This window comes from Magnolia sinica, chromosome 18, assembly GCF_029962835.1.
Source record: "Magnolia sinica isolate HGM2019 chromosome 18, MsV1, whole genome shotgun sequence".
Taxonomy (NCBI): domain Eukaryota; kingdom Viridiplantae; phylum Streptophyta; class Magnoliopsida; order Magnoliales; family Magnoliaceae; genus Magnolia; species Magnolia sinica.
In genome coordinates, this window is record NC_080590.1 from 50805476 (window position 1) to 50828092 (window position 22617).

The following is a 22617-nucleotide window of genomic DNA, read 5'->3' on the forward strand; positions in this document are numbered from 1 at the left end:
TTTACGACATTTGATCGCTCATTCAATATTTTTTGAAACGCAGGTATTGTTGGGCAATTTTCAGTTGTATGAATGTTACAAGCACAAATACCGCAAATAACTTCCTTATCCTTCCTAAGTTTCATGGCCTCGAGTTTCCTTGTGAGACTGACCGCTTTAGCGTTGATATCATCTTCCTCTTTCAAAAGATATATTCCACCTCTCTCATTTGATTGAGTAGGCTTGGACATGATACTCGTTCTTGGGTATATGTCCCATGATTGTACGGTTTCAACAAGTTTATCAAAGTAATCCCATACTTCATCAACATCTTTGTTCAGGAATTCTCCATTGCACATTGTCTCGACAAATTGGCGCATGGAAGAAATTTGTTATGCGTCACGTTTCAAAACCATGTTGTGGGCATGAACTGACAATATCCTTAAACACCTCCCAACGTTGGAAGAATGTTTCATCTTCCCTTTGGGCAAAGTTCATGATCGACTTTCTGATGGTGTTCGTTTTATGATATGGGAAGAATTTCTTTATGAACTCCCTTGTCATGTCATTCCATCTGCCAATAGATCGTGGACGTAGTGAATGTAACCACGTCTTAGCCTTTTCTTTCAAGGAGAAAGGGAAGAGTTTTAGCCGGATTGTGTCCTCAGACACATTAGGAAAGTATAAAGTGGCTATGATCTCATCAAACTCTTTCAAGTGTAAATATGGATTTTCATATTCAAGCCCAAGGAACTTTGGAAGGAGTTGGATCACTCTTGGCTTGATGTCTATGTTTCCTGTATTTTCTGAAAAAACCATACACGAAGGGTTGCTCACTCCCACCGGTTGTAAATAGTCTCGTAAAGTATGAGGCGGGGGTGCTCGATGCACCTCGTTCTCATCCTGGATTTCCTCCACCCTAGGTTGGGGTGGATTTGGAGGTTGATTGGCCAGTTGATTTGCAGCCATAACTTCGGTTAACTCTGTGGATCTCGAGTGGTGTCTAATCCTGTGATGGATAGATAACCCCTCAACCAATCCTCCTTCACTCAAGAGACGTCGAGTGTTGTCACGGACCTACTTGGACATAAAACACTCTCATCCCTCAATTTCAGAATCTAACCTAAACCTAAATAGAAATCTAGAAATAGAAAGAGAGAGAATTAGAAAGAAGTTACCAAATTAGAAGTTTCTATGTTAGGATCTTGCAAAAGAAAAAGAAAAGTGAATTAGTTTCTAAAAAGAGAAATAGAAAGTTTCTAAAAATAGAAAGATCGGTTAGTTTCTAAAAACAAATTAGGAAAGTTTTTGAAAAAAACAACCTAGTTTCTAAAAACAAATTAGGAAAGTTTTTAAACCAAGAAAAAGGAAAGTGAGTTGGTTTCTATAAAAAAACTAAGAAAGCAACCTAGTTTCTTAAAAAAGAAAAAGGAAAGTTTCTAAAAATAGAAGTAAGTTTCTAAAAAAGAAAAAGTAAAGTAAACTAGTTTCTAAAAAAGAAAAAGGAAAGGAAATTAGTTTCTAAAAATAGATTAAGAAAGTTTCTAAAAATAAATTAGGAAAGTTTCTATCCTAGAATTAGAAAGTAAATTAGTTTTTAAAAACAGAAAAGAAAAGTTTCTAAACCTAGAAATAGAAAGCTAAGTTAATTTCTAAAATAATTCAGAAAAAACCCTAACCTAAAAATAGAAAGTAGAAAAAACCCTAATCTTAAACTAATTCCAAAAATAGTTAATCTTAGAAAAATGCAACTGTTAGTCCCCGGCAACGGTGCCAAAAAACTTGTTCACAACCCCAAGTGTAGGGTCGCGATGCAGTAATAATCTCAGTGAGACCGAGGTCGAATCCACAGGGACTAATTTCATATGTATTCTAAAAGCAACTAGAAGTAAAACTAGAAAAAGATTGAATCTAAATTTGGAATTAAAAAGAGTAATTGTGAAGTGTGTAATTAGAAACTTAAGAATTCAAAGGTGGGAACTAGGGTTTCCAAGGATCCACTTGTAGCAATCAGGGTGATTCCTTACTTGATTCAAGTAACACAATTGGAATTGGAGTCCTATCGTATCCAATTGGAAGATATAGCAATTAAGATCAAATCTAAACTTCCTTTGACCTAACTCTCAAAAGAGGAGAATTATGATAATTGACAGGGATTCTATCATCAAACCATGCCCATGAGACGATGGCAAACAACAGGATTTACTAATCCCATAATCTCAAAATAGGAAAAGAAGATACTTAAAGCTATTACAGATCTACTGTAATTTAAGTCACAATAAATCGTTAAAAACTGAAAGTATTCCTTAAATATCAAACTAGAATCAGAGTAAGTTCAACAGAAACATGAATTAAAGCAAACGCTACAAGCTTCACCTCTTAGCCCTAGCTAAGAGGTTTAGCCAACCATAGACATGATTGGACCAAAGTCTCTTAAGAAAAACATGAAAACAACTAAGAAAGAAGAAGAAAAACTCTTGGTGACGGCTTCTTCACCCTTTTGCTCCACTCCTTAAACCCTAGAAGATGCCTAGGAACATCCTAGGGAGTCCTATTTATAGTTGTGGAACTCCAACTTTCGCACCTAGTTGGAAAACTCTAGAAACCGCCTCAAATTTACGCAGTTTGCTAAAATAGACTTCACTCTACACAGTTTCCCAGAATTTACTTTACTCTGCACAATTTCACGGAATGACGCAGAGTTTCAGAATATGCTTTTTCAGGACAATTTTAAGAATATGTTTGTTTTCAGGACAATTTCAGGATTCCTTTTCTTCACTTCAAATATTTGATTCTCTTCATTCCTCACTTAGTTTTCTTGGATCTTTGGCATGTGAATTCTTCAATCTTAGTATCCTAAAATCCATCCCTTGCCTTGGTAATTCTTGAGCATCAAATCTATGCTTTTAGCACCCTTTTCAATCCAAGCTCTTAAATTCACCTTGTAACACAAACATGAGTAAAATAGAACATTAAGCATTATTATGTTCATAAAACCAAGATATAAATGGGGGATAATATGCAATATTTGACCCTCGACAATATTCAAACAACAGTTTCCGTGATTTATCAAGTCCAAATTCTAGGAAAATGAAAATGTTAAGTTCATGGATTTGGAAAGGTGAAAACCTTGGAAAAGAAATTGATTTCTATGGAAATGTACTTCTCACCTATTTGAGAAAAAGAGTAGGCATGGAAATAAATTTCCATTCCCAAGTTTTCATCCCAAAGTGTGGATATCAATTTCTTCAAAAAAGGAAAAAGAAAAGAAAAGAAAAAAGAAAAAGAAGAAGAAGTTAAATGTTGACTTATGGTTATAAGAGATGGCTCTCGCTGTTTGAGCATTGACTTTTTAACATTCCATGTTGAACAACACCTAAAACCAAACAGTGGATTACCATCGGATTCTACATCTTTCCATTTCTGGAGGATTTCATGGGGTTTTCCATGTCCGTGTTTTCGATTCTCTCTATCCAAGCAACGGAATTCTCCTTCCTTGCCTCTCCACACATCTAAAATTTCTCCCCTACTAGTCCTATGATGTTTCCTTGAATCGCTGTGAGGTGTTGCTTGGTTTCTGTGGATCACCTTCATTGGTGACCCGTTTCAAGGAATCCATTTTCTGTGTTTGGTCCCAACGCTTCTGTTGCATTTCCTTTGGAGCCACTATGAATGATTTTAAAGTGCTATTCATGGTACCACATTCCCCAGCTGAAACCTGGGGCATCTATATTCCTATGTTCCTACGCAAAACGAACAGCTTACAGCCCCTATGAAGTCCTATACAGCATTTTTCTGTCATTCCTTGCAACTGCCACTCCATGAACCTACTTTGCCTGCTTGCCTTTTGGGATGTGCATATACTAGTTGAGCTGGGGGTCAGTACTGGGTCTGGGGAAGCTTGACCTAGGTGAAGGTTGATTTTTGTTGAGCACCTGATAATAAAACTTTTTGCTTATCTACCATTTGAAAGCCAACCCAAATTGTTGGGAGAAAGGCTAGGATGAGGATATAATGATATTAGTACTATATATATATATATATATATATTGTTATACATCATTCACCACCTCCATCATGATCTAAGCCTTATCCCAACTAAAGGTGTGTATTTTATTATACATCATTAACATATGGAAATCGCATATCTGGCTGGTTCAGACCTGATAACTGTTTGTTCGGGTCAGGCATGGATCTAAAAGAATTGGCCCATCTTGGTCCCTGGTATGGCTTGGGCTCACTTTCACCTGGCCCAGGCCTGTAGCGTGGGCCATGGATACCTGGATTGGGGTTGTTCTTTTCCAGTAGGTGGTACAGGAGTGGTATGTGGTGAGCTACTTCCTTCAATATGTGGTACACTATGGGTAGGGATCATGTGGATCACTCAAATAAATATTAGTATGCAGTATAGTTGTATATACAAATTGATATCGTAATTTATATATGAAATGATGAGTATTATTACTGTAGATCTGCGTGCATAGTATTAATAATATTTTGTATGAGTACTATTGCATAAACGAAAGAATTAGTCACTACAATCTCAATATAAATTTATGTTAAGACATCAATGATAAGAGTAGAGAATCAGAACTTCGGAGCAGTAAGCAGTGATCCAGATCGCATATGACATACAACCTGGATAGTTTGATTGGAAATAATAGGGGGTTGGCTATCTAGGTAGTGTTGACTTAGCCTTGGCCTATTGAAACCCCAAGACTTCAATTGCTGGGGTAACTGGGTGAGGTTGAAAATTTAAAACCTCCAACCTTCTTGGCTCGATGCGAGTCTAGACTGCAAGTTGACCCAAAACCATGCCCGAGTGTTATGCTTGTCTGTGTTTGTTCCTTTTCCTTTTTTTCTGCTTTTTGTTTGTTACTTGTTATTTATTTTTGGGTTTTGGAGCTTTAAGTTGCTGATTAATTTTCGAGTTTTAAAAAAATAATAAATACTGACTTGTGTTATGAACTCGATTTGTCTTTGTAGGCCATTGTAATAATGGCTTTTATATTGGTATCTTTAACAGCCAATTTTCATGTTGCACGCAAGTTGGTGTAAAAGTAATGTCTTTCTTAGTAGATTTTCTGAGAACCTATCATTAAGAACGAAAAATAATACAAAAATAAAGATAACATCTGTTTCTGTGTTATTTGTTATGAGGTCTTAAGCAGTGTTTTAAATAGCGAATAGCGTGTAGCATAGTGTTCACTCTGAAGTGTGAGATAAATAAAGACAGAAAGAGCAGCACAACTGGTTTCATACCATTATTTTTATTATTTTACTAAAATTGCTGAAAGTATTAACTAATGTTTATTTAGAATAATAGAAAAAATGGCACAAACATTGAAGACATTGATTGATTTTTGTTTTAGTGAGAAATAACTTGTAGTGTATGTAAATAGCATGTAAGCTGACTTAAGCTATTTTCCATGAGCTATTTGGGGTTAAGGCTAAACTATGTTATGTAGCGAAAGCTACATGCTACATAGTGTTGTTTTTATTATTTTACTAAAATTGCTGAAAATATTAACTAATATTTATTTAGAAAAGTAGAAAAATGCAACAAACATTGAAGACATTGATTTTTTTAAAAGGTAACAAAATTTTTATTAGAAGCCGCAAAAAACAGGAGAAGAAAGAACAAAACAGCAGAAGGGGAGAACTAAATGCCCAAAAGGGCACAAATAACACAAGGATCCAAATCCTCCATCCCCACAACCCATTCAAATGTCCAAGACAGAGCTTTCCGATGGGTTCCCTCGATGGAGTCCAGCTTGTTTTCGAAGCACAGCCTATTCCTTTCCATCCAAATCGCCCAAAAAGTAGCCATGGCTACCAAGTGCCAAACCGCCTTGCCTTCTTTTCCAAAGCCGCCTTCATCCCAAGAAGTGAGAAAGGAGTGGATGGAAGCCGGCATAAACCAACTAGTATTCAAAGAAGTTAAGAAAGAATCCCATTTCTTCCTGGTGAATGGACAATGAATAAACAGGTGATCCACCGACTCTACATCCCTCATACATAGGAGACAAATGTTTGAAAGAATATTTCCTCTTTTGCAAAGATTGTCCACGGTAAGGTTTCAATTCCTTCCTACCAGCCACACAAAAGCAACGACTTTAGGAGGAGCACCGTACTTGCAAAACCTATAGTTGAACGATGGAGCCATGATAGAAATAGATGACTTCTTATGCAAGGATTTGACCGAAAATCAACCAGATTTCTGATCCCTCCAAATCAGCGAGTCTCCCTCATCATCTTCTATCACGGCGGACTCCAGCTTGTCCAAAAGTTTGATGAACGCATCGACTAACTCATCACTCAATCCCCTGCGACAAAGAGGCGCCCACACCACACCTCCCTCATTTCTAGTGAAGCAATATGAGACTGTAAGATTCTTATCGATTGCAATCACAACTAGAGATGGAAATGCACCTTTAAGGATACAGTCACCCTGCCACCGATCTTCCCAGAAGCGTACCCATGAACCATCTCCTATTTAAAAAAGGACCTCTTAAAGATTGGGGCTATAGCGTAAATTGCTTTCAAAAGACCTGAAGCTTTGTACCTGGAGGTCTCCTTTAACCACCATCCCCCATGGCTAGTCCCATACTTGGCTGGTAGCACTTCTTTCCACAAATTGTGGTCTTCCATAGCGAAATTCCATAACCATTTTCCCAAAAGCGCCGTGTTCATAGTGTCCAACACTCTCAAACCGGCTCCTCCCTCCTGAATCGGCTTGCATACCTCATCCCATTTGAGAAGGTGGAGATGCTTCATGGAATCTTCACCCCTCCAAAAAAAGTTTCGCCTTTACTTCTCCAATTTGTCAAGCACCGATTTTGGGCACTTAAAGAGTGACACGAAATATATGGGCATGTTAGAGAAAGCTGCTTTGATCAAAGTCAACCTACCCCCAAGCGACAAATGTCTATTCTTCCAAGAGGAGAGTTTCCTTTCTATTCTCTCAATCACCAGATCCCATAAGTGTCTTGTTGGCTTGCCAATATGCAAAGGGAGACTTAAGTACGTGGACGGAAATGCACCTGGCCCACATCCAAAGATTCTCGTCATGTAACCAACCTCTTTTTTTTGATAGATGCACTCTTAGCAACTTGCATTTGCGGTTGTTCACCTTCATCCTTGACACAGCTTCAAAGCAAGCGATAATCTTTTGCAAGTTATCAACCATGACTTCCTTTGCTTGGTAAAAAAGAATTGTGTCATTCACAAATTGAAGATGGGTAATAGCTGGTCTTGATCTCGCTACTTTAAACCCACTAATAAGGCCCGCTTCTTGCCTTTTTTGGAGCATCTTACCTAGGGCTTCTGCCACGATCAAAAACGGAAAAGGGGGGACACGAGAAGGAGGTTGATCAAGAAGGAACCTTTTGGGGTAGTCATTTACTAGGATCGAGAAGGAGGTTGATCCCACAAACTCCAACATTCATTTTCTCTAAACTTGACCAAAGCCAAATTGCCTCAGCATATAGTCCATGAAGCCCCAATCGACATGGTCATAAGCCTTTTCGATGTCCAGCTTGCACACTTCACCTGATTTGCCTTCCTTGAAATTGGAGTCGATGCACCCATGCGCTAGTAATGCACAATCTAGAAATTGGCAACCAGCCACAAACACACTCTGGTTCCCTGAGATAATGCTTAGAAGAACCTGTTGAAATCTAGATGCTAGAATCTTATAAGGGCTCCCCAATAGACTTACCGGCCTAAAATCTTTAAAGTTTTCCGCACCTTCTACTTTAGGGATGATAGCGATAAATAAGGTCCCCATCTCATTCGACAAAATCCCTTTATTGAAGAACTCTTTCACGAAGGCCAAAACATCGGCCTTGACACCTGCGTAGAACACTTGGAAGAAGGCAAGAGGGAACCCATCGGGACCCGAGGTTTTGTTTCTTCAAAGAGCCACAACTAGTGCTTGCACTTCTTCTTCCATGACAAGTTCCTCCAGATCGGCAGCTTGAGATTGAGAAATCTGATCAAGCTGAAGATGGTTTAGGCGAGGCCTTTCCCCATTATTAGCAGTAAGCAGCTGGTTGTAGAAGTTCACGATGGCCATGCAAACACTTTCCTTGTCAGTTATTCCAGTATTCTCCACCATCAAACAACTAATCTCATTCTACCTTGCCCTAGCACTCGCCATGTCGTGAAAGAACTTAAGGTTCTTATTCCCTTCTTTTAGCCAAATAGCACAAGACCTTTGTCTTCATTTAATTTCTTCCTCTAAAATTCTCTTCTCGTATTGAATTGCAAGATCTATCCTTTTCTTGAGCTCTACCTCCGTAGGGGGGTACCTTCCTCTTTGAGATCCAAATCATGAATTTCTGTGAGAACACATCTCTTTTCCAATCATTGATTTTTTCGTTTAAGCATCCTCAGCTTATGAGATAGCACAAAACCTGCATATCTTTTGACTTTAAAAGAGGCCCACCAATCTCTAACTAAATCAACAAAACCTTCTACCAGCGGCCAACTAAGTTCGAAACAAAAGGGTCTTGGACCCCAGTTTTCCCCTTCGGCCTAGAGCATCACCAGTCTGTGATTCGAAAGACCAGCCTGTTTTGCGAAAGGGAATTTGTCTACCCATTCTACTAGGGTAAGAAATCTATCTATGCGGGACATTGCGGGATTCTTCTTACCATTAGACCAAGTGAAAAGGGCCCCTTCCATCGGCAAATCTACCATATCGTTGTTTTGAACCCACTCCAAGAATGCCATCATACTTGACGAGATCTTGCTATTGTTCCTTCTTTCGAAAGAGAAGTGCGTAACGTTAAAATCCCCCACAACACACCATGGATAATGCCACCTTGCCCTTATTGCGTTCAATGTTCAAAATATCGGTATCATGTTATGTATCGCTTCCTTGGGATACAAATACGGATATATTGTTTGTATCGGGTAATTTACCGAACTTTTCAATGAAACATCAGGGATTGTTAAAAAAGAACTTAATACACATTTTTAAATCATAACATATCAAAATAGAAGTACACATAATAGGTTTCCTTTGTATAAGGTCCTAAGTTATGTGTTTGATTGAATTAATGCAACTATATTCAAATTGAATGCATAACATTTAGAGTGTATGTGATGATCATTTCATCAAACGCTCTTAAATACTTCAAAATTAGTCTCAATTGACAACTATCTGAAGGGAAATTTCGAATATATATATATATATATATATATATATATATATATATATATATATATATATATATATATATATATATCTATCTATATATATATATATATAAATTTTTAATTAAAAAATGATATTTATTTTTCAAAAATTGAAAAGTATTTAACAAATCAATGGATCAACTCTCATACATGCTTGATTTCATGGTTGGAGTGCAACATTGCAAGCAATTTAGGAGAAATTGGGGAATTTTTGAAAATTTCCCAATTTTTCCCAAATTGGATCACCTACACTCAAATTTCGAATTTATAGTATATGTGATGATCATTTCTTCAAATACTCTAAAATACTTTGAAATTAGTCTCAATTGACAGCTAGTTGAAGGAAAATTTCGAGAAATTTTTTTTGGGAACCTGAAAAACCAATAGATATTGAAATCAAAGCTCCAACTCCATGATTTTCATGCAAAACATGAAGAACCAATGGATTTGTAACCATTTGACACTGATTTAACTTTATTTTAACAAAACAGGGATCGGAAATTAAAAATGCTCACTGGATCAAACATGTGAGATATATTGGCACTAACTGTGCGTTTCATATCGCACAAGTGGGATACAAGATATATCGTGGGATATATCGGCCGATATCGTCGATATATCCCACAATATATCTTGTATCCCACATGCGCGATACGAAACACACAATTAGTGATATATATATATATATATATCCCACATGTTCGATCTGGTGAGCATTTTTTTATTTTCGATTATTTTTTCTGTAAATTATGTTAAATCAATGTCAAATTGTTACAAATCCATGAATTTTTGAGATTTAGAGGAGAAGGACCGAGTTGCGGAAAAAAAATAAAAAAAATTTCCCAATTTCTCGCAAATCGATTGCAATCTTTATGTCCAAACATATAATCAAATATGTATGTAACCTAATCTAGTGATTCTTCTTTTGCCTTTGAATGTACTGCTTGTGTTTTCACATATCTTCTTACACTAATAAATTATATGAATATACTTGCATCAATTTAGTTAAACAACACATAAATTAGGACCTCATACAAAGAAAGCCTATCATGTGCACTTTTTTTTGTAATGTTTTGATTTGTAAGTGTATATTGATGTCTTTTTTAATAATCACTGAAATTTCATTGAAAATTTTGACCAATTTCCAATGTTTCCCCATGTTTCCAACAACAACGACCCAACCGATATATCCCATGCGATAACTGATATGTATCCGTATCCCAAGGGTGCGATATGTAACGCGATACCGATATTTCGAACACTGATTGTGTCTAATTCAGCCCATAAAAGCATCCTTTGGGCGGGAGCACAAGGGCCATAAATGGAAAAGAAAATCCAGAGAAAGCTCGATGTAATGTCCTTAAGAACAACCGAAACGGAAAAAGATCAAACCTAAGAGTCAACCTTCTTCCATCTCAAAGTAGACCAAACGACAATTATACCTCCTGAAGCACCAACAGAGTCCAACGCTACCCAATCCTTTTGTTTGCAGCCCCACACTATATCAAGCATATTGCTATTGATTGAGCTCAACTTTATTTCTTGCAACTCGATTAGAAACAACTTCGACTTCTTGCACATGTACCGAATGTCTCCTTTTTTTCCTAGAGCCAAGCCCCTAACATTCCACATTAGAATCTTCATTGAGAAACCCTCCTCCTCCACACCCCTCTTTGTTGCAACAACCTTGCCTTCCGAATCAAAGCTGATAGAGGAACCTAGACTGTGCAATTCTTGCCAGCCTCTTGGAGACTTAAGCTACTTTGGAGTTGCCTGCACTTGAAGAATAGTTATGCTAGTTGCCGCTACAAAATTCATAAAAGCTTTGATGTCCTCATCTGAATCCCCACATGAGACCAACCATTCTACCTACTCACCCAAGGGCGTCTTTCATCCACTTTTTGTCTCGAGCCGAGAGCTTATGCCCACTAACATGGAATTCCACAAGGACCCGCTTTGACCCTGTAAGCATCTCTCCTCGCCTCCCTCGGCATCTGAACTGGCTATGGCCTGCCTGGACAACTAAATCGGCTCTACATTCTACAAATCTTCCCAACATTGATAGCCATCGAGTTCCTTTGATCTTCAAGAGTACACCAAGCTAGATTGGGGTGGATCTCGGCCTCCGATCCTCCCTCCCAGATCATCTGAGAGAGCCTTCCAACCCCTCTTCCGATGTTGAAGAACCCTTAGAAAGAGCAAAAGATTCAGGATCAGAGGAGTAGAGAGGAAGAGTCATTCTACTCGAACCTAAAGTTCTAGAGTGGGGGAAGCACCCGCATAAGCGATTGGCACGAGGGAAGCCCCGAACGTGTGAGCGCCAAACTCATCTGCTCGGACGATTGGCACAAGCGCAATAGATGGGCAGCTTAAACTAAAGGTTGTAACTGCACCGAGGCCATCTCCCGCCTTGCCTAAGGTTCGAGCGTCAGGTTCAGGATCGGATGTGGAGAATAGGGGATCCACGAAAGAAGAAAGCCCGTTCCGAACTAGGTCTCACTCCAAACCTCTCGTCTTGCTTTCCAAACGAGAGTCCTCAGCTAACGTTTCCTCGCCACGCGTCGAGAATCCACCGTTACTCTCGTCATCCCCTCCATGTGTCGATAACTTGTCATTACTTAACTCTCCCCACTCGAAGGATCCAGACACATGCTGGAGGGAAGAACCCCTTCTCCTAACAAGGTGTCGACATCCTTGTCGAAGCATCTAAAAGCCAGATGCATGTCCTGGAGAGAAAAATCAGCACCCTTACACGCTTGTTACTGGGAGCACGTGTGACTCCCACGGAGGAGTCATAACACGTGGAGAGCGACTGAAGGGCGTCTTGAACAATTTCAACGCTAGATGTCCCCACAAAGCCACGTATCCCTCAATCCACACACAACGATCCTAGTCCTCCCTCCACTCCAAAGAGATATGAGGATGCATGTCCAAAAAGCGATTCGATGCTCCGCTGGACCCTATACTCTCTCACCCACCGCCCTCTCCCCTTCTCCCTAGCTAGCCTCTGTCTCCAATCTGAGCTTCCAGACCCCCCAACCCCCCTGGACAGGCCAAGTCCTTCTCCACCTTGATAGGATAAGAATCTGATCTACTCTGAGCTGAATACAGTCGTGGACCTCAACCATCTTCTTTCTCTGAATCAGCACCCGCACTATACTGACCTCAGAACCAGCTTAGTCTCCTCATCAATGGAGACTACAACACCCAAACAGGAGCCTAACTCCCTAATCACCTCGTAAAACCAAAGCTCTAGAGGGACACCCCCAAAGAAGGAACCAAGCTTCTTCTTCCCTGAAGATAGAGACCTCCGATCACCTCTTACAAGCAACCACCAGGCCATTACAAGAAGAGCAGAGTCGATCAACATCTGCCCCGGGTGTAACTGCAACCCATACCTCATTTGCTCCGATCAGACTCCAAGAAAACTGGCCATCGAACCACTCGCAGGTTCCTTTAACCCATCTCTTGATCTCTTCTAGTATAGGCTCTCCGTTGGTATGCACCATCGCTGACCACTAAAGAAGCTTAGTGGAATCCCCCATTACCTTTAGATTTACATAGACAACCTTCGATTGCGTTGATGCTTCTCGCCACAACCACTGAAGCTTGTTGATCCGATTCAGACTTGCTGACTCGATCATAACTACTTCCACATAAGAAGGCTTCCCCGCTACTTACGTCTGGCTTTTCCAAAGGGACTACCCTTCCACTGCTTCCACATAAGAACGCTTCCCCACCTCCAAAGCCTGTGGTTCCTTCTCCGGAGCAAGAGAAACTTCTACAGCTTTTCCCTAAAACCCCCTCTCGGGGGAGGACTTGTCCCCCCTTATTCTGAGTTGCTCTTCTATTGATCTCGCCTAGGCCTTATTTGGCTCTTTGAATCGAAATTTTGCATCGCCCAAAGCTCTTCCCATGGAAATTGTCGATCGCTTTCTAGATTTGCACCTTAGTCATCAAACGCATAAAGGCAAAACCCCGCAAGCTCATTGTCTTCTTGTCTCTAGGAATGATGACCTCCTTCACTTCACCTGCTTTGGAGAAAACCCTAGAAAAAGCATAGGAATCCCATTCCGCAGGGAAGGATTCCACGAACGATGTTGGAAGCTTTAGGAGAGTTGAGCCATGAATACCCCCCCTCTTATCCTTTGACCTTTTCTTCCTCCGGCGTACTTCAATCCACTCCTCCCCATTCTCCTTTCCTTTTTTGCTAAGAAAAGCAGGGGCGGGGTCTCCTACTTTCCCCTTCCCTTTCGCGTCAAGTGCTATATCTTCTCTGAAGTCCCTCTTTCGTACCTCTCTACCGTATTTGTCCTCATCACAACCTCTTTGAGCCGCAAGTGAGGAATGCAGGTCTTGAGGCTTCCGAAGGGAGGTAGATCTTCTTTTGATCTCCACCCCTCTACATCAGTGGAGCCACCCCTTTCGATGTATAGACCTCCAACTCGTGGCTCACGTTAGCTCCACCACCTTTTCTCCCCAGGACGGACATTTCTCTATCTGCGCATCTCGAATGAAGACGTTGATTGATTTTTGTTTTAGTGAAAATTAACTTGTAGTGTAAACTATATAGTTGTGTAATAGCATGTAAGCTGACTTAAGCTATTTTCATGAGCTATTTGGGGTTAAGGCTAAACTATGTTATGTAGCGTAAGCTACATGCTAAATAGCAGGGTGTGCCGAATCGGTTACGTATCGGCCGTATCGGCCGATACGTAACGGTAACGGTGCGAACCGTTACCCGTTTCGGGGCCGTATCGGCCGATACGATTTTTTGTACCCGTATCGGCCGATACGGGCCCGTTACGGGGTGTAACGGCCGTAACGGGCCGTTACGGGCCCGTAACGGTAACTTCTTTTTTTTTCATTTTTAGCTCATTTTTTGCTGTTTTTTTGAAACCTCTTGCTTCCAAACTGTTTTTCACTCCTTCTACTACTAATTTCGACCAACCTTAGCTAGGTATTTGAGATAAAAACACATTATATCACAGATTTTTTTGAATCAAAGCTCGGTGGGCCATTTTTCAGAAATTCGTCAAAAATAGGTATTTATACTTTTTTTAATATGTTTTGCTGTTTTAATCATGTCATATGATGTGTTAATCATAGTAGAACATGTTAATGTACATTTTACAGATTTGGGGTGCCATTTAATAATTTTTTAATATTTTTTTCTATTTACGCATGAATTTTGGCCCCTTTTTTTAAAATTCGAAAAATCAAATTTTAATGGTTGTTTTGCTGTTTTAATCATGCCATTTGATGTGTTAATCATAGTAGAACATGTTAATGTGCATTTTACAGATTTGGGGTGCCCTTTTATATTTTTTTAATATTTTTTTCTATTTACGCATTTATTTCGGCCCTTTTTTGAAAATTCGAAAAATCATTTTTAATGATTCTTTTGCTGTTTTAATGACATCATATGATGTGTTAATCATAGTAGAACATGTTAATGTACATTTTACAGATTTGGGGTGCCATTTTATATATTTTTATATTTTTTCTATTTACGCATTTATTTCGGCCCTTTTTTTGAAAATTCGAAAAATCATTTTTAATGATTCTTTTGCTGTTTTAATGATGCCATATGATGTGTTAATCATAGTAGAACATGTTAATATGCATTTTACAGATTTGGGGTGCCATTTTATATTTTTTTAAAAATTTTTTTATATTTAAGCAATTATTTCGGCCCATATTTTGAAAATTCGAAAAATCATTTTTTAATGATTCTTTTGCTGTTTTAATGATGTCATATGATGTGTTAATCATAGTAGAACATGTTAATGTACAATTTACATATTTGGGGTGCCATTTTATATTTTTTTAATATTTTTTTCTATTTACGCATTTATTTCGGCCCTTTTTTTGAAAATTCGAAAAATCATTTTTTAATGATTCTTTTGCTGTTTTAATGATGTCATATGATGTGTTAATCATAGTAGAACATGTTAATGTGCATTTTACATATTTGGGGTGCCATTTTATATTTTTTTAATATATTTTTTTCTATTTACGCATGAATTTTGGCCCTCAAAAATAATTGCAAACACCTAAATGTAAGATATTTTCATATTACATTCATTCTAATATATCTATCATTGATAGTAGATAGTTAGAAAATTAAATATATGAATTTTGTAGTCAAATTCAGGTTATCTGGTTCATAAATTCATCAGATAGTCCGATACAACTTCTCACCAAAGAGTGGACCGTTACACCACTATAAACATGTTCCAATTTATAAATGAATGCATATTTGGAATGCTTAGAATATTCCGGATTTAATCCATATTTTTTCATATTTTTTTGACAAAAAAAAAATTTTGCACCGTTACGGGCCGTTACGCCCCCGTATCACCGTTACGCCCCCGTATCCGTATCGGTTTTGGAGGTCACCGTTACGCCAACCGATACCGATACGGGATACCTTGCTAAATAGCGTTGGCTATTTAAAACACTAGTCTCAAGCCGAACCAGTTGGAGCACAAGTTACAGTCCACCCAGCAGATAACTGCCAACTTATTAAGCACATGCAACATCGAGCCAGTCTACGTAGCGTGTAGTGTAAGCTACATGCTACTTCTAGATTTTTAGTTACGGTTAGTTGCACAACATATCATGAAATTTCATGATATTTTGCACCAAATTAGACTGACTTATAACGGAATTTTCATGATATCTAGTGCAACCAAGCACAACCTAAAATAATAGGAAAAATAGGGAAGATAAATAAAGACTGAAAGAGCAACAAAACTGGTTTCTTACTGTTATTTTTATTATTTTACTAAAATTGATGAAAATATTAACTAATGTTTATTTAGAAAAAATAGAAAAATGCAACAAACATTTAAGACATTGATTTATTTTTGTGTTAGTGAAAAATAACTCGTAGTGTAAGCTATGTAGCGTATGTAAATTAGCATGTAGTTGACTTGAGCTATTTTCCACCCAGCGGAGAACTGCTAATTTATTAAGTGCATGTGACATCGGCCCCTTCCAATACATCGGCCCTGCTATGAAGATCACCTTGTGCAAACATCTTCTACTCACCAGGTGGGGTCATAGTGTAGAAAACATTCTAGCCATTGATAAATAGCAATTATAAGTGTAGTCCACGCAATGATTAGATGTGGCTGATTTTTGCATAATCTGATCCTCTTGATGGGGACCTGTTGCATGGATTCAGTGTCACACGCTCATGAAAGGCTGGAAGTTATCTGTTGGGTGGACATAACTTATAGTTCAAGGACTTGTGACGTCATTCGTTATTATTCAATTAACATAAATAATAAAAATGCATAAACATAAATCACCACCTTCCATATTATAACAGTTTCCTAATCTCAACAACCTGTCTCATTCTTAATAACGTGTTTGGAAGTACTCAATCAAGTTTTTGAATATTCAAGCCGATTGCTGTCTTAATTCCCTTTTTCTCATGGAACTGTCTAGTAAATATTTCTATAGTGTAGGCCTGTTCTCACCTGTTCATTTTTTGCTTCCATTTATCAGATGAAGATATTAATGGTGAGCTGAAGCCTCAGCTGGATCTCCAGAGTAACAAGTCAAAAGGTTCTTTGAGTTACATTCCTCCTCACAACTAGTGCTGGCCATTGGCTGAGCTGGCCCTTTGTGTTTCTGGGCCCAATCCGCCAATGGGATGGGCAGGGACCTGTTTTTAGGCCTCTGGGTTGGCTCCTTTGTCTAGGGTTGTCAATGGGCCGAGCTGCACCAAGCAAACTCAAAATTTTGAACAGCTGGACTCACAAACTTGCCTTGTTGACACAATCTGTGTCTGAATTCACACAATCAATAAATTCCCAGACCAGACCAGGCCTAAGTTTGATATCTTTTCCTATTGACGCCGGCCTGTTTATCACAGTTACTGGATGGACCTGCCCCTAAATTTCCAATCCAACCGAAAAACATGCTGGGCGAGGGCCAAAAATCAGGCCAGATAAATCAGCAGGCCTGCCTGTGTCCACCCCTTCACAACCATAATTCAGGGGTGTGTGGTCACATTTCCTACTCCTGTGACCGTATCCATGAATGCTTTGCCACTTTCTTGTGTTTGCTAAATAATCTAATTTTATTCTATAATTCTGTAGGTATTCAAGTGCATCTGGACTTGAAAAACAGTGGGAGTACAAGTGCAAAGAAGACACCGGCAAGCAAATCTAGAGGTTCCAAGCCGGCAGAGAAGGCTGGGCGGGGTTCAGGACCCACCAAGCGAAACAGGTAATCAGGACACGTCAAAATCAGTTTTGGGTATGTTCTTCAAGTGCAGTGAAAGAGGCTTCTTGTTTTTCTGGGCCATTTATATAGCCCATTTTGAGGAGCTTTAAAAAAAAAAATCTCTGAGACTTTTAGCTTTTGCTGTTTTCACATCTTATCTTTTCTTCTACTTGTTGATGTTGTATCTGAATCATGTTTTCAGTAGCAACTCCTCTGGCCTTTTGCATGTAAATGAAATATTTAAGAAGAGCTTACATTTCCAACTGTTATTAAGTTTGTACAAAAGTCTCTTTTTCCGCTCTTATCAGGGCCATCTATCAGTTGTGCCACTATGGGCATGCTTTTTACCTAGTTGACTCACATGTTTGGAATGTAGACCCACGATTATCATTTTTCCATGTGTGGCCCACCTGATGATATTGAGAACTGAAAGGTAGCCTAGGTCGTGTGCTGTGACTGCCCGCTTAAAGTCTCTTCTTTGTGAAAATGGCCTTAGAGAACTTGTATGGCAACTGCTTCAGGGTCTCAAGCGAAAGAGGATCTTAGGGGTGGCAAAGGCCCAGCCTTTTATATTGGTCCTAGGGGTCCCAGCTCGAGGTCTAGGCCCAGTGGGTCAATCCAGTCCAGGCCTAGGTCAATGATGAATGGCCTGCCCTGACTATTGGATGCGGATTGGGTACACTCTACCCTCCATCCACACCCATGATGTAAGGGTTTTATCCACACATAGTCCATCCATTTTTGGCTTTTATCATCCATCATCCACAGTTGAAACCCATCCTAATCCTAGGGCCCAACTTGAAGTTTTATTTGCCATCTAACCTGATTCATAACTTGATCGAAGACTTGTAATTTCCCCCAGGAAGTTTTCAACGGTAGGCCTTCAATCCCAACTTTGTGGTCCACTTGAGCCTTGGATCTGCCTCAAATTTGGGTTTATACCGTAGAGAATGATACGTGGTAAAATGGATGGACGGCGTGGAAAAACCCTTTTACATGACGGTGCCTCTGCCTATGCCGAGCTTGGGGGAGATAATATTTTATGGCATGATCCAAAGAATGAGGCAGATCCAAAGCTCTAGTAGATCCCACCACATTAAAACAGTGGGGAGAGTGATTCGCGCGTTGAAACCTTCCTAAGGCCCACCATGATGTTTATTTGAAACCCAAACTATTCACCAGTTAACACAGGCATGAAAGAAAGAAGGGAAAACACAAGTATCTGCTTGATCGAAAATTTTTACAGGCCTTAGAAGTTTTTAATGGTAGGTGTCACTGTCCTCACTGTTTTCTGTGGTGTGGTCCCCCGGAGATTTGGATGTGACTCGTTCTTTGACTATTTCCCTAAAATGATCTCTCCAAATGGATGGACGGCGTGGATACAAAACATAGAAAAATTTGGGACTGTGGACCCCACCTTTTATCCAGCAGGTTTTATGAAGCAATGCAAACTTAGTTGGGGAACTTAGACCTGCTCGTACGGACAGAGAATTTGAGGACGAAAATACCCCTCCTTTCACGGAAACGGATTGGGTACTCCGCCTGCCACCAGCCAATGGTGGATGGTCAGTGGTCCATGGGCCCCACCATGATGTATGCTTTTCATCCATGCTATCCATATATTTTTCCACATCATTTTATGATACGAGACCAAAAATGAGGTATATCCAAGTCTCAAGTGTACCACATTACAGGAAACAGTGTTGAATGACCGTCAACCATTAGAAACCTTTAGGGGGCCCACTGTGATGTTTGTGGGATCACAAAGACCTGGATGAAGAGGAAAAACAAATTTCATAATGATCCAAAACTTCTGTAACCCCTAAAAGGGTTTCAATGGTAGACGTTCAATTCCCCACTGCCTTTTACAGTGTGGTCCATTGATAGTTAGATCTATCTTATTTTTCGTCTCAAGCATTAATATGATCTCTCCAAATAGATGGATGGTTTGGATATAACACAGACCTCATGATGGGACCCACAAAAGCAACACAGCAAAAAAAAAAAAAATACAAACAGCCGCAGCATTGCCGCTCCTGGCAGTATGCTACGGTTATAATCCGTAGCCATAGTGTGTAGAAAATTGCAGAATTTTTTAAGCAAATTCGCTAGATAGTTCTGGACTTTTTTGATAATATCGAAAGACCTTCGATACATATCGAAGGACATGTGGAAAAGTAGGAACTACGGTTATGGCTACGGTTATAATCCGTAGCTATAGGGTCCCGCTGAACCTAACTCACTAGCTTCTTCTTCTTTTTTCGTTGTAATCCCCACGGCATTTTGTGGGTCCCATTATGAGGTATGTGTTATATCCAAACCGTCCATCTATTTAGCGAGCTCGTATTAAGGCTTGAGACAAAAAAAAGACAGATCTATCTATTTAGTGGACGACACTGTAAAAGGCAGTGGAGGATTGAACGTCTACTATTGAAACCCTTTTAGGGGTCATAGAAGTTTTGAATCATTATCAAATTTGTTTTTCTTCTTCATCCAGGTCTTTGTGACCTTATGAATAGATTGGATGGAAAATATATGTTATGGTGGGCCCTACAAAATTTTTAACGGTGAAAATCAATTTTCTCGCTGCTCTTTGTGGTGTAGTCCAGTTGATCTTTGGATATGATTCTTTTTTTTAGATCATGCTCCTAAATGATCTTGAAATATAGATGAATGTTGTGGATATAATAAATACATAACTGTGGGGCCCATGTAACTTTAATCTCTTTTGAGTGGGGCGAACATGAAATTGAGGAGGGGCAAACATGAAATTGAGCGGGGCAAACTGAAAATTGAGCGGGGCAAACATGAAATTGAGTGAAGCAAACTAGAAATTGAGCAGGGCAAACATGAAATTGAGCGAAGCAAATTAGAAATTGAGCGGGGCAAACATGAAATTGAGTGGGGCAAACATGAAATTAGGCGGGGCAAACTAGAAATTGAGTGAGAAAAACTAGAAATTGAGCGGGGCAAACTGAAAATTGAGCGGGGCAAACAAGAAATTGAGCGGGGCAAACATGAAAATGAGCGGGGTAAACATGAAATTGAGTGGGGCAAACATGAAATTGAGCGGGGCAAACAGAAAATTGAGCAGGGCAAATATGAAATTGAGCGGGGCAAACTGGAAATTGAGCGAGGGAAACTGAAAATTGAGTGGGGCAAACACTTTGCCTTGTTTAATCAAATCGTGATGTGGTAAGGATTGTTGGTGAGAGGACTACATTTTTTCAACAAATGACAGCTTGATTCGCGGATCTAATTGATTTTTGGCTCCGAGTTCAAGTGGAACTTAAAGACTGAGTGGATTTTACATATTAAAACATGGTGAGCCATGTGGAGGTGATTGATAGATGTGGGGCCCATTGTCAGTCGTTAAATGGCCAGAAAATAAGCAGTCAATACTAAATGTAGATTAGATTCTCCCGCCCTTTTACTTTCATTAATACAATAGTAGTACTTGTACTATTTGTATTACCAAAAGTTAAAAATAGTGGCTCTTTTTTCTATAAATGATGTGGGTTTAAATATCATCTTTGTATACCCTCAATGTGGGTTCTTGGCTTAAAAAAGTGAGGCCATTGATCTGTTATCAAAACCATTGGTCTACCGCATCCCTCGAAAAGTGAGGCTATTACGGTGAATTTCTAGTTTGCCGCACTGAATTTTTAGTTTGCCCCTCTCAATTTCATGTTTGCCCCACTAAAATTAATATTTGCCCCGCTGAATTTCTAGTTTGCCCCGCTCAATTTCTAGTTTGCCCCACTCAATTTCATGTTTGCCCCGCTGAAATTCATGTTTGCCCCGCTCAATTTCTAGTTTGCCCCACTCAATTTCATGTTTGCCCCTCTCAATTTCATGTTTGCCCCGCTGAATTTTATGTTTGCCCCGCTCAATTTCTAGTTTGCCCCGCTCAATTTCATGTTTGCCTCGCTCAATTTCTAGTTTGACTGCGAAGCGATTGAAATTGACCACGAAGTAAATGAAATGGATTTTCGACCATCGACTCGATGGAATCTTGGAAAATAACTAGGTTTGTTGGCTAAATTAGCTTCTCCTACCCCAAAATCATATGTGGTACGTTAAGTAAATCGTTCTAATTTAGGAGATTGCTTATTGAATAAATAAACAAAGAAATGAATAAAAGAGAGAAAAATAAATAAATAAATTTGCATAGAGTGGCACGGCTACAGTTATGGCTATGGTTATAAGCCGTGTCTATAGGTAAAATTACCTTCGTTACATATCGAAGAGTATTTGATACTCTTCGATATGTATCGAAAATTGCAGGATTTTTGAGGCAAACTCACTGGACGGTTTTGGACCTTTTTCAAACATATTGAAAGACCTTCGATATATCGAAGTACATATTGAAGGAAATACCCAAAAAGTAGTGGCTACGGTTATTGCTACGGTTAAAATTCGTAGCTATAGAAAACACCGTAGCCATAGGTTCCCAGTTTTTATTTTTTTTTTTATTTTTTTTGTTGTTGTATTCCCCACCGCCTTTTGTGGGTCCCATCATGAGGTCTATGTTATATCCAAACCGTCCATCTATTTGGCGAGCTCATATTAAGCTTGAGACAAAAAATAAGACAGATCTAACTATCAAGTGGACCACACTGTAAAAGGCGGTGGAGAATTGAACGTCTACCATTGAAACCCTTTTAGGGGTTACAGAAGTTTTGGATCATTATGAATTTTTATTTTTATTTATTTTTCCTCTTCATCTAGGCCTTTGTGACCTTATGTATAGATTGGATGGAAAATAAATGTTATGGTGGACCTACAAAATTTTTAACGGTGAAAATCAGTTTTCCCGTTGCTCTGTGGTGTGGTCCAGTTGATCTTTGGATATGATTTTTTTTTTTTTTTTTGTGGATAATGCTCCGAAATGACCTCGAAATATGGATGAACGTTGTGGATATAATAAATACATAGGTGTGGGGCCATGTAACTTTGATCTCTTTGGAGCCGTTCGTACAACTCTCAGTTGGTAGAGCGTCAGCGCTCGTCTTCGAAAGGAAGGGAGGGGTATTTTCGTCCTCAAATTCGGTCTCCGCACGTGCAGGTCTAAGTTCCCAAACTAAGTTTGTATTGTTTCATAAAAACAGCTGGATAAAAGGTGGGGTCCACAGTCCCAAATTTCTCCAAAACATACAAAATCATGGGGGCCAACAGAACTTAGTGACGTCA

At 39.2% G+C, this 22617-nt stretch overlaps 1 protein-coding gene across 1 annotated transcript in view; it reads left to right on the plus strand.

Moving 5' to 3' along the window:
- The window catches only part of LOC131232623 (replication factor C subunit 1), an 83178-nt gene extending 65673 nt beyond the window's left edge, over positions 1-17505 (plus strand). The window contains exons 22-23 of the mRNA XM_058228987.1: positions 16702-16761; positions 17298-17505. Coding sequence (XP_058084970.1) covers positions 16702-16761; positions 17298-17431 — 194 coding nt within the window. The 3' untranslated portion in view covers positions 17432-17505. The remainder of the gene's footprint in view (positions 1-16701; positions 16762-17297) is intronic.
- Positions 17506-22617: the final 5112 nt, after the last annotated feature.